Source organism: Malurus melanocephalus, unplaced genomic scaffold (assembly GCF_030028575.1).
Source record: "Malurus melanocephalus ecotype Western Australia unplaced genomic scaffold, MMel_1.1 scaffold_824, whole genome shotgun sequence".
NCBI classification, from domain to species: domain Eukaryota; kingdom Metazoa; phylum Chordata; class Aves; order Passeriformes; family Maluridae; genus Malurus; species Malurus melanocephalus.
In genome coordinates this window covers 102,225-114,864 of record NW_026624056.1, presented here as the reverse complement: position 1 = coordinate 114,864, position 12,640 = coordinate 102,225, and the positions used below count along the sequence as shown (strand labels likewise).

Genomic DNA, 12,640 nt, shown 5'->3' with positions numbered 1-12,640 from the left:
CCACGGGGCCCAGCAATGGCACAGGAGGAATGAGCAGAAACTGATGCCTTAAATTTCATTGTACTGCAGTGGTGATGTATATACCCCATCCTGCTGATGTCTAAACACTGCAAAAGAAAGGAATTAGAATTGATTTGGTTTAATTTCACGTCGAAACCAAGCAAATACATGAAAATAACAATAGAAATAGGGRAAAGTAATTCAGTGTAAAGATTACTCCTTTTTTTATTAGTCTAAGGCACATAAGCTAAGTTGTGGCAGTATCTACAGTTTGTATTAAATGGTAAAGCTCAGTTTTTTGTTTCAGCTGTGGCTGTTTGCCTAAATGTCCGATTTGGCCTCTAGCTTTCAAATAATTTTTTTTGAGTAAATTTTCTTTAATAAAGCATTTATATATCTTTAAAGTAGGTTTCTGAAATTCAAATTTCATTTATTCAAGTTTCAGGGATGTGGTGAACAGCCCTGTTTGCCAGCACCTGTTTAAAGTAAGTCTTTGCATAAGACTGCATAAGTCTTTAATATGAATCCTTAAATATGTAAACTATGTAAACAGGTTATGTAGTATTGCAGTTTTGAATGAGGTAATTAAACTTCAAGCAGAATTATGTTATTTGTATTAATCTGCTAGACTTCAGAGGCTATGTACATGGAATTCATTGCTTATGATTGTATTGTTTATTTTTCTTCCTTCTCAGACTTTTAACACAACCAATGTGACTAAATTATGCCCAGGTGCTCAGTGTACTTTTGCTTTTTATGGAGGAGAAAGTCTGTATCATAAGTACATCTTCATCTTCCAGTTAGCCAATGCCTTTGTCTTTCTCTGGCTGGTGAACTTTGCAATTGCACTGGGTCAGTGTACCCTTGCCGGTGCCTTTGCCTCTTATTACTGGGCCTATCGAAAACCAGCTGATATTCCACTGTGGCCACTCTTCTCTTCATTTGGACGAGCAATACGGTAAGCCTGTGGAGCTGGATGTGAGCCTTGTCGTGTATCTGACGAGTGCTCTTTTTGCATCTAGGGAAGCCAATTTCAGAATATCAGATGAAAATTGTTATTCAGCATTAYGGTTTCATCTCAGTGGCAGCCAAGCCCCCCACAGCCACCTGCTCGCTCCCCCACAATGGGATGAAGGAAAGAATCTGCGGGGTGAAAATGCAAGAACACATGGGCTGAGGTAAAGACAGYTTAGTAGGTCAAAGAAGGATGCAGGCACAAGCAAAGCAAACCAGTTAATTATTCCCCATTTCCCATAGGCAGGCAGGCAGGTGTTCAGCCATCCGCAGTACAGCAGGACTTCTTCGTGTGTAGGAGTGACTTGGGAAGACAAACTCTGTACCTCCAAACATTCCCCTCTTGCCCCTCCTTCCACCAGCTGTTATTGCTGAGCAGGACACTGTGTGGTGTGAAATGTCTCTGGGGTCAGCTGGGGTCAGCTGTCCTGGCAGYGTGCCCTCCCAGCTCCTCATGCACCCCCAACCTGCTCACCAGTGGGACAGGGTGAGGAGCAGAGCAGATCTTGGTGCTGTGCAAATGCTGCTCAGCAGTGGCTAAAACATATGTGTGTTACCATCACTGTCCTGGTAAAAAATGCAAAATACAGCACAGCACAAACTGCTATGAAAATAACTAATTCTAGAGCATCCAAAACCAGCACAGCTGGGAAGATGTAGTCATTAAGGGAAGGCTGAATCCTGTGGCCCTGCAGTGCCAAGGCTGCTGCAGCTCCCTGCCCCAGGTCCAACTAGTTGTAAGGCTGAGCAGGTACTCCCAGTAGACAYGCACACTGAACACATGTACACAACACTTGCATACACAGAATGAGAGACAGACACAGTACTCACAAACACCAACAGCACCAATGGCTTCATTCTGTTCCTCTGTGATGGATCAGGATGAAGGTGCTTTAGTTGATGTAATTCCCGCTAGTGGACCTTCCTTCACTTCTGATTTTATTTATATATACATGTGCATGTGCATACATATACCCATGTATGTATGCACACATGTGATGTAACAGTCATCTATTTTGATTTTAGATACCATACAGGTTCGCTGGCATTTGGAGCCTTAATTCTTGCAATTGTCCAGCTTATTAGAGTGATACTGGAGTACTTGGATCACAAACTGAAAGGTGAGATTTATGACCCTGCTCTAAGTTGTTAAGACCTTCCTTGCTGAATTACTTCCTTACTTTCCCAAGATGTTTTTTAGGAATGGAAAGAGATTAATTCCTCATTATCCACTGTAGTTTCTTTTGAAGCCAGTAAATTTGTGTTGATTTACTCAAACTGTGCTGTGTTCTTGAGAACCTAATGCAAAATTGGGTTACAAGTCTGATCTAATTGAAAGCTGGTGAGCTAAATTTGGTTGAGAAAGAGAGTCAGTACCTAGAAATAAAGACTGTTTCTGCTTTTGTCACAATTTAAGGTCTTCTTCTGAATAGCTTTCTATGTTCTGAAGACTGTTCATGAGTTCTATGTATGATGTGCTCTCTCCTGCTTTTTTTCAGGTACTCAGAACTCCTTCACTAGATTTCTACTCTGCTGCCTCAAGTGCTGTTTCTGGTGTTTGGAAAAATTCCTAAAATTTATAAACAGAAATGCCTACATCATGGTATGTGCCGTGTCTGCATGTGGTCTCCCCTATCTAGGACACTAAAATAATCTAGACACTGCCAATTGATCAGGAGCCAGCAGTACTCAAATCTGSTGAATAAATAATGTGATTTATAGGAGTTTTCAGTACGTGCATGTGGTTCTACCATGAAAAAGTAAGATTTCTTTTTCTTCTAATTTCAGCCTCTCTTTTTTCCTGTCTTTGTCCAYYGCCCTAACCCCCAAAATAAGTTGGAAGGGATGGCGTAACTGGTTAACTCCCCTCTAATTCAATAAGTGATATCCTGATTTCAACAGGAATATTAGCTTACTTCATATTGCGTTTTGTTGACACTCCACCGTTTGGAGGATTCTGTTTGGATATTTGAATAAGGAGGTCAGAAGGCATGCGATAATTGTCTTTCCACCGGGAAGTTAAAAGCACAAATTATCCTAGCAGCAGCAGTGATATTTGTCGCAAATAAGCCTTCTCAGCTTCCAGAACAGAGAATTTTGAAATCTTCACGTGAATAAATGTGCACAGATTTCAGCCTAGGATCTTCTGTCTTGAAGCAATTTCAGCGACTGAATGGTACGGTCACGGTCACAGACTTCTAGTCTCAAATGCGGTGGCTGTAATGGGTCTATTACAACCTGTGTTCATGCAATTGACGTTTCAAAATATGGCCATTTTGAAGAGAAACTCTTGTTTTTGGCAATCTTTTTTACAGTTCATAAGCTGCCTRAACTGAGAGCTGTTTTAATGTGTCCTACCATTGTGGACACTATTCCAGGAAGAAAGGGTCCTGTTCCTGAATTACTTTTGCTGCTTTACTTTATGCCAATTTCTTCTTCAGTGAAAGCAGCATCAGGTCCAAGGATGTTACTACAGGGGTCAGCTCCCTTCAACTCAACTAATGCCTCTTCCTTTCCACTGACTATAAATCTAGTGGAGATAACTAGCAAAGGGAGAAGAAACAAGTACCCTTTTTTGCTCTGCTTGGCAAACTAAGTACTGAGTCTACTGCTAGATCACAAGGGGTGGCATGCTCATCACCAGGTGATTTGAAGAGGAAAGATGGATTCAATTCTATTGTAGTCTGATGGGAAGTACTGAGGAGGAGCAGGTGACTGGAGAAAGTGCGTTATGTTCATCTGAGTTTCAGGGCCACGTGTTAGGGTGAACTATGCATTACATGCAGTAAGATCCTGGCATATGAAGAGGTATCTTAATTATATAAAATGCTTAATAGCTACTATTGTTTTGCAGATTGCCATATATGGTAAAAACTTCTGCACCTCGGCAAAGGAAGCATTCTTTTTGCTCATGCGGAATGTGGTGAGGTAAGGAACTGTCTCCCGGCTATTGCATTCTGTGGACACACTTCTTTCCTCTCTTATATCTCCTCCAAATACTGAGTGCTGCTTCTGTCCCCAGACATGGCACTCACTTCTTACACTCAGTGTGTAACAGCAGGCRAGTCTTCAGGTTCATTCAGAAGTCTTACAAGGTATTGGAGAGTGGAAATACAGAAGAGAGAATACTTTCCTTTCAAAAAGATTGTCTTTAACATAGCCAGATCTCCCCTGATGCTTGGAACTTCCCTGCCCCTTTTCTCCACTACTCAGTGTGCTGTCAAACTCCCTRTGCACATCCATACTTTCCTTCATTGCTCCTGGCTCTTCCTTTGCTACTGTAAGATGAAAAAATAATGGGAGACTAATGTAGGACCAAACCGTATGGATGCAATAGTACACAATCTAAGTACCAAGCAGGAGACACAGTAAAACTGGTAAGATGTTTTAAATGATTAAGTGAAGGACTGGGAGGAGGGGAGAAATGGAAAGCAAAGCTGAAAGAGGAAAGTGGAAATGATGCTTAAGAAAGAAGAGGAAAGGACTGGAGATGGGAGAATGGAATACCTTTATTGTGTTACCCTGCACTAATATCTGGACAGTGATGTCCATACTGGGTAATACCTGTGTAATAGAAAAGAGAAGCTGCCTTTATTTCCTTACAGAACATCACCTCTGCCCGTTACAATTTTCTACTTTCGATTTTCCTCTTAATCTTAAACTCGTTCTTAAGTAAGAACAATAGTTAAAAGCTAGGCATATAATTCTTTTGTTTGAAATAAAGATGGTGTTTCTTGTTTATTTTGATAAATCTGAATTCTAATAGATTAATAATTATTTTAACTCTTTAGTAGTTCTTAACATTTATTTTTCACAGTAGTCAGTGCTGTATATTACCATATCCATAATAGTAATATAGCCTTCTGTGCTGTCAAGAGGTTGATGATACAAAGTTCATTTTTCATCCCATTATTTACCTGCGGTTTCTGAAAAGACAGGCTGGCAGGACATTGAGCAGAAACTCCCTGCTGTGCTTTCAGTGAGAGCTGCAGATTTATTGTCAGCTTTTTTGTCTGCCTTCATTCTTCTGTGATTATCTTCCTGCTTTGAAGTCTCCTGCCTTCAGTGTTGTACCATGATACCTTACATTAGTGGATTTGTTGTGTTACAGTGTCATGAAATGTGGCCAGATAGAACCCAGTGAAAAGGAGGCCTACCAGCAAGCTACATAAATTCTGATTTTTGTTTTGGTGTGTACTTTGACTGTTCTGAGCTGGTTTATCTGTGCCTGTAGAAGAAAGGCTGAAATAAAAATATTTTGAAGTTTTGGGTTGGTTGATCTTTTTTAAACCAGCTTGAGCAACAAATATGTCAGTCCTGTAGTGGCATTGCTAAATTAAGGCCTTACTCAACAAATGCTCAGTGCTTTCTTGCCTCCTGGGATTACGCTGTAGTAACATCTATCTCAGCACTGCCTGTCTGTGATGGTGTGTTGTCAGCTGTAAAAACAGTAGAAGACAGCTTCTGGTCATGTTTTGCAATTATCCATAGATTTAAGGAGAAAGAATACAAATGCCTGGTTTGTGATGATTATGTATCATTTGTCCTTTGCTAAACAGGGTTGCAGTTCTGGACAAAGTTACAGACTTCCTTTTATTCCTGGGGAAAATCCTTGTTGCTGGTGGTGTAGGTAAGCGAGTCAGTTTTTTTCTGAATTGTATGTTCTATTTTCTGGTACCCACAAGCATGCCTGCCATGTTAATGTGTGCTTCAGTTAACAGCTGGAGGTTCTCACTRGTCTGAGTATTTGGAAATCTCTTCCTTTGTTTCTAGGATTTGCTAGATTGAACTAAAACTTTTTCTTCTCCTTTTTCCCCTTTCTCCCCCTTGCCCCGCACCTGGGCAGCATCTTTTCCATAATTGCTTTTACTGCTTTTGTGTGTGTGGCTGGTGCAAGGACTTCTGCAGCCACCGCATCACAGTTGAATCAAATCAAGTTCACATCCAGTAAATCACTCACAGTCCCAGCCACAGCCACAGTCTTTTGTAAGAACTGAACAGAATTGCACAAAATTGCAAATGAGATTCACCTGATAACAGACAACTGCCTACTAGARGTAGTGGTACAGGACTGCAGGAATGGATTCTGTATTTGAGAATTYGAACAAATCAAATACAGATTTGTTCTGTATTTGAGCCCATTATAGCTATAAGCTATTTCTAGCATTCTTACAGGGTTTTCTTACAGTAAAAATCAAAGAGATTATTCATGGGCTTCTGTGACAAAAAGGAGTTGTTGTTTTTTAATTAAGCACTTTCAGAAATTCAGGTTGGCAGTCTGTTACGGTTTTTCCAAATTGTCACAGCAGTTGCAAAAAAGTATTTTACAAATAACCGTATTTTGCATTTTGTATGCTTTCAAAGTTAACGGATTAATTATATTTTAATCAAAAGTTGAAAACTAGTACCAAGAGCTGATCTAAAATATGTTGTCATCACTGCAGAATTACATTATTTATTAATTTTGCTGTTAAATTCAATAGAAGGGTGAAACAAAACAATTAATGAAAGTCTTTCTGTGCCCATGAATATCTTTATGATAATTGATTCATTTACATATACCCTCTATCAGACAATTAGTATTGAGGGATATATTGTTTACAAACTTTTATTGAAGCCAACCTTGGATTTGTTGTCTCTCTTATACATTCTGTAGAGCCTGGGAAATCAGAGCTAGCATGGGAATCACTAATTGCCTGTGCTTCTTGCAGGTGTTCTTGCATTCTTTTTCTTCACACAGAGAATACCAGTCTTTGCAGAAGAAGTGCCAATGTTAAATTACTACTGGGTACCATTGTTGGTAAGGCAACTATCTAATTGGAATACTTGGGGCCATTCGAGGCGCTCAGACTGCTCAGGGCATGGTCTGGTGATAGCTTMTGTGGCCAGCTTCTCAGTGGCACAGTATCTGCTGAATGAGGAGTGATCTGCTGCACTCCTGTCCTTGGCATCCTTCAGGCAGAAGTGGCACTGCAGTAAGTCTGACTCTTCACAAAAATTAGGTTTCACATCTGCTCAGACTTCCCAGACAGCAAAGCACTGATGACAGTATGGCTTCTAATGGAAGGGACTTGCAGTGCRTTTCTCCTTTTGTAGACCCCCCCCTAAACTTCAGAACATCTCCAGGCTGAGTGGTTCTTGAAGRATTTCAGAATATTCTTGGTATATATTCTCCTTGGAGGTTGAAATAGTTCCAGTTTGGCAGCTGGACAGCTAGCAGCTACTGCATGTTAGAATGCAGTGTTGATTCCTTGGACCTGTGATCCCTGTCCAAAGCAGTAGCAACCTTTGGTAGAAATGCAGAGCTGACATGAAATCCTTGAAAATTTGCTTAACATTTTAGGCTTCCAACTCGTGGTAATACTGCCACACTGGCACTAAAAGAAATTTGAGGGTTTACTGTGGTTTGTTTTTTGTAGACAGTCATCATTGGCTCCTACCTAGTTGCACATGGGTTCTTCAGCGTCTATGCAATGTGTGTCGACACGCTTTTCCTCTGCTTTTGTAAGTACTAGGTTTTCTTTTGGTAAGACCTGCAAATCATGGAAAGAGGAGTAGAAAATCACCTTGTCCATTCCTTACAGAAAGCTGGTGACATACTGGCAGACTATATGGAAAAATTAACAGCTTCTTCATGTCACATTGGCTCTGCGATGCGTTCTTCATTATTCAAATGAGAGGTTATTCAAATTCATTACTTTAAGAAATGTAAGGTAGCTTTATAGTTCATGGAGATACTTGGCTTTTGGTTTTCAGATGTTCCATAGATTTCATTAAGTTTGCTTCTGGGTGCTTTGTGAAGAGCCCTGTAGAGTAGTGATTTTAGTAAAGTGTCTTGATAATAACAGATGTATTCTTTGGTATACAGGTAGTATTTTGTTTTCAGTTTAATAACCCTGAAGAAAGTATTGTGCTGCATTGCCTCAAAGATTGTGTAAAATTCCACTTGAACCTATTTGTCCCTTGGACTCCCATGGCAAACAATCATGGGCCTTGTCAAAGGGACTGCTGTTCAGGCTGTCCAGTCAGAGAACACTAAAATCACAAAAGATATCTGTTGGTCTCAAATTAGGATATGACTATAAGAAGCTGATGTCTTTAGCATGTAGTACCTTGCACGTGCTGTATTTTTCTATAATGAAAGTCATTCTGATAGGTCTAAGTAGAAGTTAGTTACATGGTAGTAATTGTTCTTGTAATTGGTGAATTATTTGATAATACCAAGGGAAATAGTCACAGGCTTGATCTTCCATATATAAGCACAGTGGATTTCTGAAGTGATGTAAACATGGTAATACTGAGTCTTTAAATGCTTGCTTTAACCTTGCTTCCTTAAAAACTAAAGTTAGCAGGTATTCTGGAAAAAAACAGAATCACAGGAACAARATCAGTTAGAAAACTCAAAGTTGATACCTTGTTGAGAGCTACATCCTATTTATCTCATGTTACGGACTTTGGTGCTAAGCAAACGTGAGCACAGGTAGACATAGCACTAATAACACTGGAAAAAATAAGCTAAACCACAAATAAATAAATTATTACTCTAACTTATTYATTTTGTTATTTAGAATAAAATTGAATATAGCAAGTTTGTTGGTGCGCTCGTAAACAAAAGGATTTTCTTTTTAATTTATTCTGAAGACACATGGTATATATTGCCATGAAGATRCATTAAGATTTGCCTCCTCTAACTTCCTTGGCCACTGCTTACAACCTGGCTCTCGTTTTGGCTCTGCAGATCGAGCTGTCTGCCTCTGCAGGGTTGCAGTTGCAATGACTGTGCTTCACTGACTCCCTCCCAATTGCCTGTTGGAGTGTAATTGTTCMTTGGTCTGTCACTGCTGCATGGCACCAGCTGGGCTCTATCCTGACCAGTGATTTGGTCATGCCAGTCTGTAGGATAAAAAAGTAATGTCTGCCTTTTTGTTTTAAATTCATATTCTGTTCTGCTTCCTATGCTTCCATTCTGTAATGAACAATAGATCAGGTATARTACTATTCATGGCAGCAGGTTTTCAACCGAACTTCATCTTAGGCAGTGAAAAGGGGTCTAGTTTTAAAAAGTGCTTAAATCCATGGCTGTCTTTGTGATGCGTTTTCTAGCAAGAGGTTTCCAACATGCCAGAGTTCAGTGGAGGAATGAGACTTCCTGAAAATTTCCACCTGCACTGCCAAACCAAAAATCTGGARGCTAAAAAGGATATATTGCTGTAATTTAAAAATGGCAAGATGTTTGTGTCTCTGCGTCATGTAAAACCTCTTGTGGTCTGAGAAAATAAAACTTCTATAATGTCTTTTGTGAACTTAATAATACAGCTAAGTTACCTTGATTGAGATTTTTTTTAAAATATTGGGTCTTTTGCTCTCTCCTTTTTAATTTTTTGTTGTGTCTCTGTGTGTGTGGTTGTATTACTGTTCCCTTTTTTGACTGCTTTTGCTGTGTAAATTCAGGTGAAGACCTGGAAAGAAATGATGGATCTACAGCAAAACCCTACTTCATGTCAGCTAGCCTCCACCGAATTCTAGGGAAGAAGAAACTGAGCCCTAAGAAGGCAGTGGGATAACAAATGCCAAACCTCAACATCATAAAGTGTCGCTTTTAAGCAAAACATGTATAAAGTAGGCAAAAGTAAAAACTGTAAATTATGCTTCTGGTTAATGGGTGATTCTTTTTTTCCTTTTGCTTATATAAAAAGAGCAACATKGGTAACATTTATCTAGTTTAAATGCTTAAACAAACAGCTGTGAAAACAAGGCCACGTTTTAGTTTATAGAGTGCCTATGAAAAGGAAATTGTAAATTTGAAACTTTTATAAGTCTATAATGATGTTTTAATAACTTTTGTAATACAAGTTGCTGCCTTAGATGACAGCAGTTTTGATAATGTTTCTTCTTATAAGTGTATATTTGTAAAAGAAATTCAGGCAATTTTTTGAAAGCACTAATGTATAACCTAATTAGCCATAAAAAAAAAAGATAGTTTGAGACTCTAGTTAACCAGGAGATGGTACTAAATTTGTAAATATGGTGCTATGATTGTATTTTTTTGTACTAGCTGGTTCACAGCTATTAAAACTGTGATTATACATACATTAATGAGTCCCTACACTAAAAAACGTAGTGATATTTTAATCACATTCACAACTGCATCTTTTAAGACATGATGGTACCTTGCAGGTCCCAAAGAAGGTAGTCAGAGAAGACTTTAGTTGATAYTGCTTAAAGTGAAGTTTTCTGTGAGTTGTGCCTAAAAGATGATATAAGTGAGAGAAGGTCCCACTGCAGCTGAAGTGATTTGTGGTTCACACAAATGAGGTTTCATCTGGTACAAGATGGTGAATGTATAATTTTTAGCTGATGTCTGAGAGGTGCATATGTGTTAATATCCCCCTATCTCTGTTAAGCCTCTGATTATGTTCTGTGCTACAAGGAAGTTGAGCTTCACTGAAAGGAAAACTCAATGCAGTCTTTTTTTCTTTGAAAGAAAGTCTTTACTCTGTGTGTGTGCACAAGGAGTTCCATTGCCTCTGCCTAGCTTAGAAGGGCTCCTACCAAGCCTTTGGTATGTCTGTGTGGGTGCAGAGGGCCAGGACCATATTTTCTGCTCTGCCCTGAGCTCTCCATGGCACACACAGTAAGGTACTGAGACACTGAACTCAAGTCATCTCGTGATACAGGATTAATTATTCAACTACTGAGAGATGCTCTAAAAGTTTTAGTTTGCTTTTTGATTGTTAAATTTGCACAGTCATTAGTACAAAGTCATTAATACATCTTTTGGTAGAAAGCACATTAACCTTTGGTGTGGTTTATGACCCTCCCAGCAGTGAAACTGTCACTGTTGAGTAACAGCTTAAGTAACAGCTAAGTAACAGGTCTGCTGATGGAAAAATGTCTTAACAACCGAGAGCTTCTTGTGTCTGTTACTGTGAAGAGTTGAGCTAAGAGTGTTTTAATTTATTAGTGTCCTGGGGGAGCCATAGACCCAGCCATACTGAGGCCTGCCCCTGGTTTCAATGGATTCCAGTGTACTGAATAAGTTATTCTAGTACTGTCCACTTTCCAGGAGTGGCATGTGCTATACATTTGCCAGTTCTGTGACAGGAGTTCAGTACCTGGAAATACTTTTCTAACCCTAGGAATCCATTGGTGTCATGAAAAGAAAAGCAAATTCTTTTCCAGATGATTTGAAGGCCAGTTTCTGGGGAAAATTTACTGACCATCCACACATCTCAACGGGCTTTTCCTGTCTAACAGCTCCAGTTTGTGATGACTGTCCTTCATGCTGCAGGCCTGGGGTCGTGTTGATGCACAAGTGACCACCATCTACAGCTTGCAGTCATGGGCATAGTAAGATCTTGAAATCCTGTGACCTGAGGTGCAGATGAAAGTGTCCTTGTAAGCATTTTCTGTGGTCCAGTGGATGCTGGAGCTCTTCCCTGAAGCAAAAATGAGGGGTTCAGTTTAGGACTCAAATAATATAAGAAAAGGCATACCATTTCAAATGTAACTACTGATTATAGGCACTTTTAGATTTTGGTAACCCCTCCAGAGATACCCTAGAGTAATCCTGACTTTCAGAAAGGACTGAGAATCCTATCTTGGGGGAAAAAAAACATACTCCTGAAGGATGAAGCTTTTCATCATCATCATCATCATCATCATCATCATCATCATCATCATCATCATTCCTTTGTCATTATGTGCATGGCATGGAATACACACCCCCCACCCCCCAATTCTAAAATTTTCTGAGAACTAAGTCGGTAACTTTTGGGGGTATGTGTAACCATTCTGTGATTAAAGAAGTTGTTGGTCTCATTACAGTCCATGTTCTAAAGCTTTTTTTTTAAACACTACTGAGAGATTAACTTTCATCTAAAGAAACTGCATTACATAATCTATATTTCTACTGGASTTGAGTGTCTTACTGGGAGCTCAACTGAAAAAGCATATTTCTGAATATAGTTTGCTTTTTTATCATATGAATGTAACCGTGGAGTTTACTAGGAATAAAGCATAATAGAAATAGTATACAGTTATTTGATTAGAAGACTTTTGTAACAAACCTATGCATTTACTAAAGGCATTTCTAAAAGTGAAAGTTTTAAATTGTATTATTATTTATATACAGTAAAAAAAAATATGTGTGTAAATTTGCTCCTCTCACTATTTTGTGAAAGTATTTAGAATGTAAGTGATCATCATTTCTGAGAAAAAAATTTAAAAGCCATTTTCTTAATATGATGACAAGAACTGTGAAAATACAAAGCAATACCATATAGATTTTGTAATCAATAAATTCAATAAGTAAATAATAATTATTTAATATTAAAATTGGCTTTCTAAAAAGAAATTGCTCATAATTACTAAGTCAAAATTAAAGCAATTATTGACTTGGGAAAGAATCATCTAAGATGTTTCAAGACTATCTTATTATCACGGTTCCTAACTAATCCTATGGGCCAGAGTCTGCAGATGTGCACTACAGAAGAGGTACTGTTATTGATATTTATGGATTTAAACGTTTACTTTGTTGCTTGGTTTAGTATAAAGTTCAAAATTCCATTTTTTGCTTCAGAGAATGGAACACGGTAAAATGTGTGATACGTGCTTTGCTGCTGAG

At 38.8% G+C, this 12,640-nt stretch overlaps 1 protein-coding gene across 2 annotated transcripts in view; it reads left to right on the top strand.

The window, feature by feature from the left end:
• The window catches only part of SLC44A5 (solute carrier family 44 member 5), a 60,259-nt gene extending 47,627 nt beyond the window's left edge, over nt 1–12,632 (top strand). Inside the window, exons 15-22 of one of the 2 annotated variants that reach the window (XM_057385409.1) lie at nt 696–958; nt 2,041–2,135; nt 2,514–2,617; nt 3,869–3,942; nt 5,574–5,644; nt 6,726–6,814; nt 7,434–7,518; nt 9,466–12,632. In XM_057385409.1, the coding sequence (XP_057241392.1) occupies nt 696–958; nt 2,041–2,135; nt 2,514–2,617; nt 3,869–3,942; nt 5,574–5,644; nt 6,726–6,814; nt 7,434–7,518; nt 9,466–9,578 (894 nt within the window). In that variant the 3' untranslated portion in view covers nt 9,579–12,632. The remainder of the gene's footprint in view (nt 1–695; nt 959–2,040; nt 2,136–2,513; nt 2,618–3,868; nt 3,943–5,573; nt 5,645–6,725; nt 6,815–7,433; nt 7,519–9,465) is intronic. The other variant, XM_057385410.1, reaches the window with a different exon arrangement.
• Nucleotides 12,633–12,640: the final 8 nt, after the last annotated feature.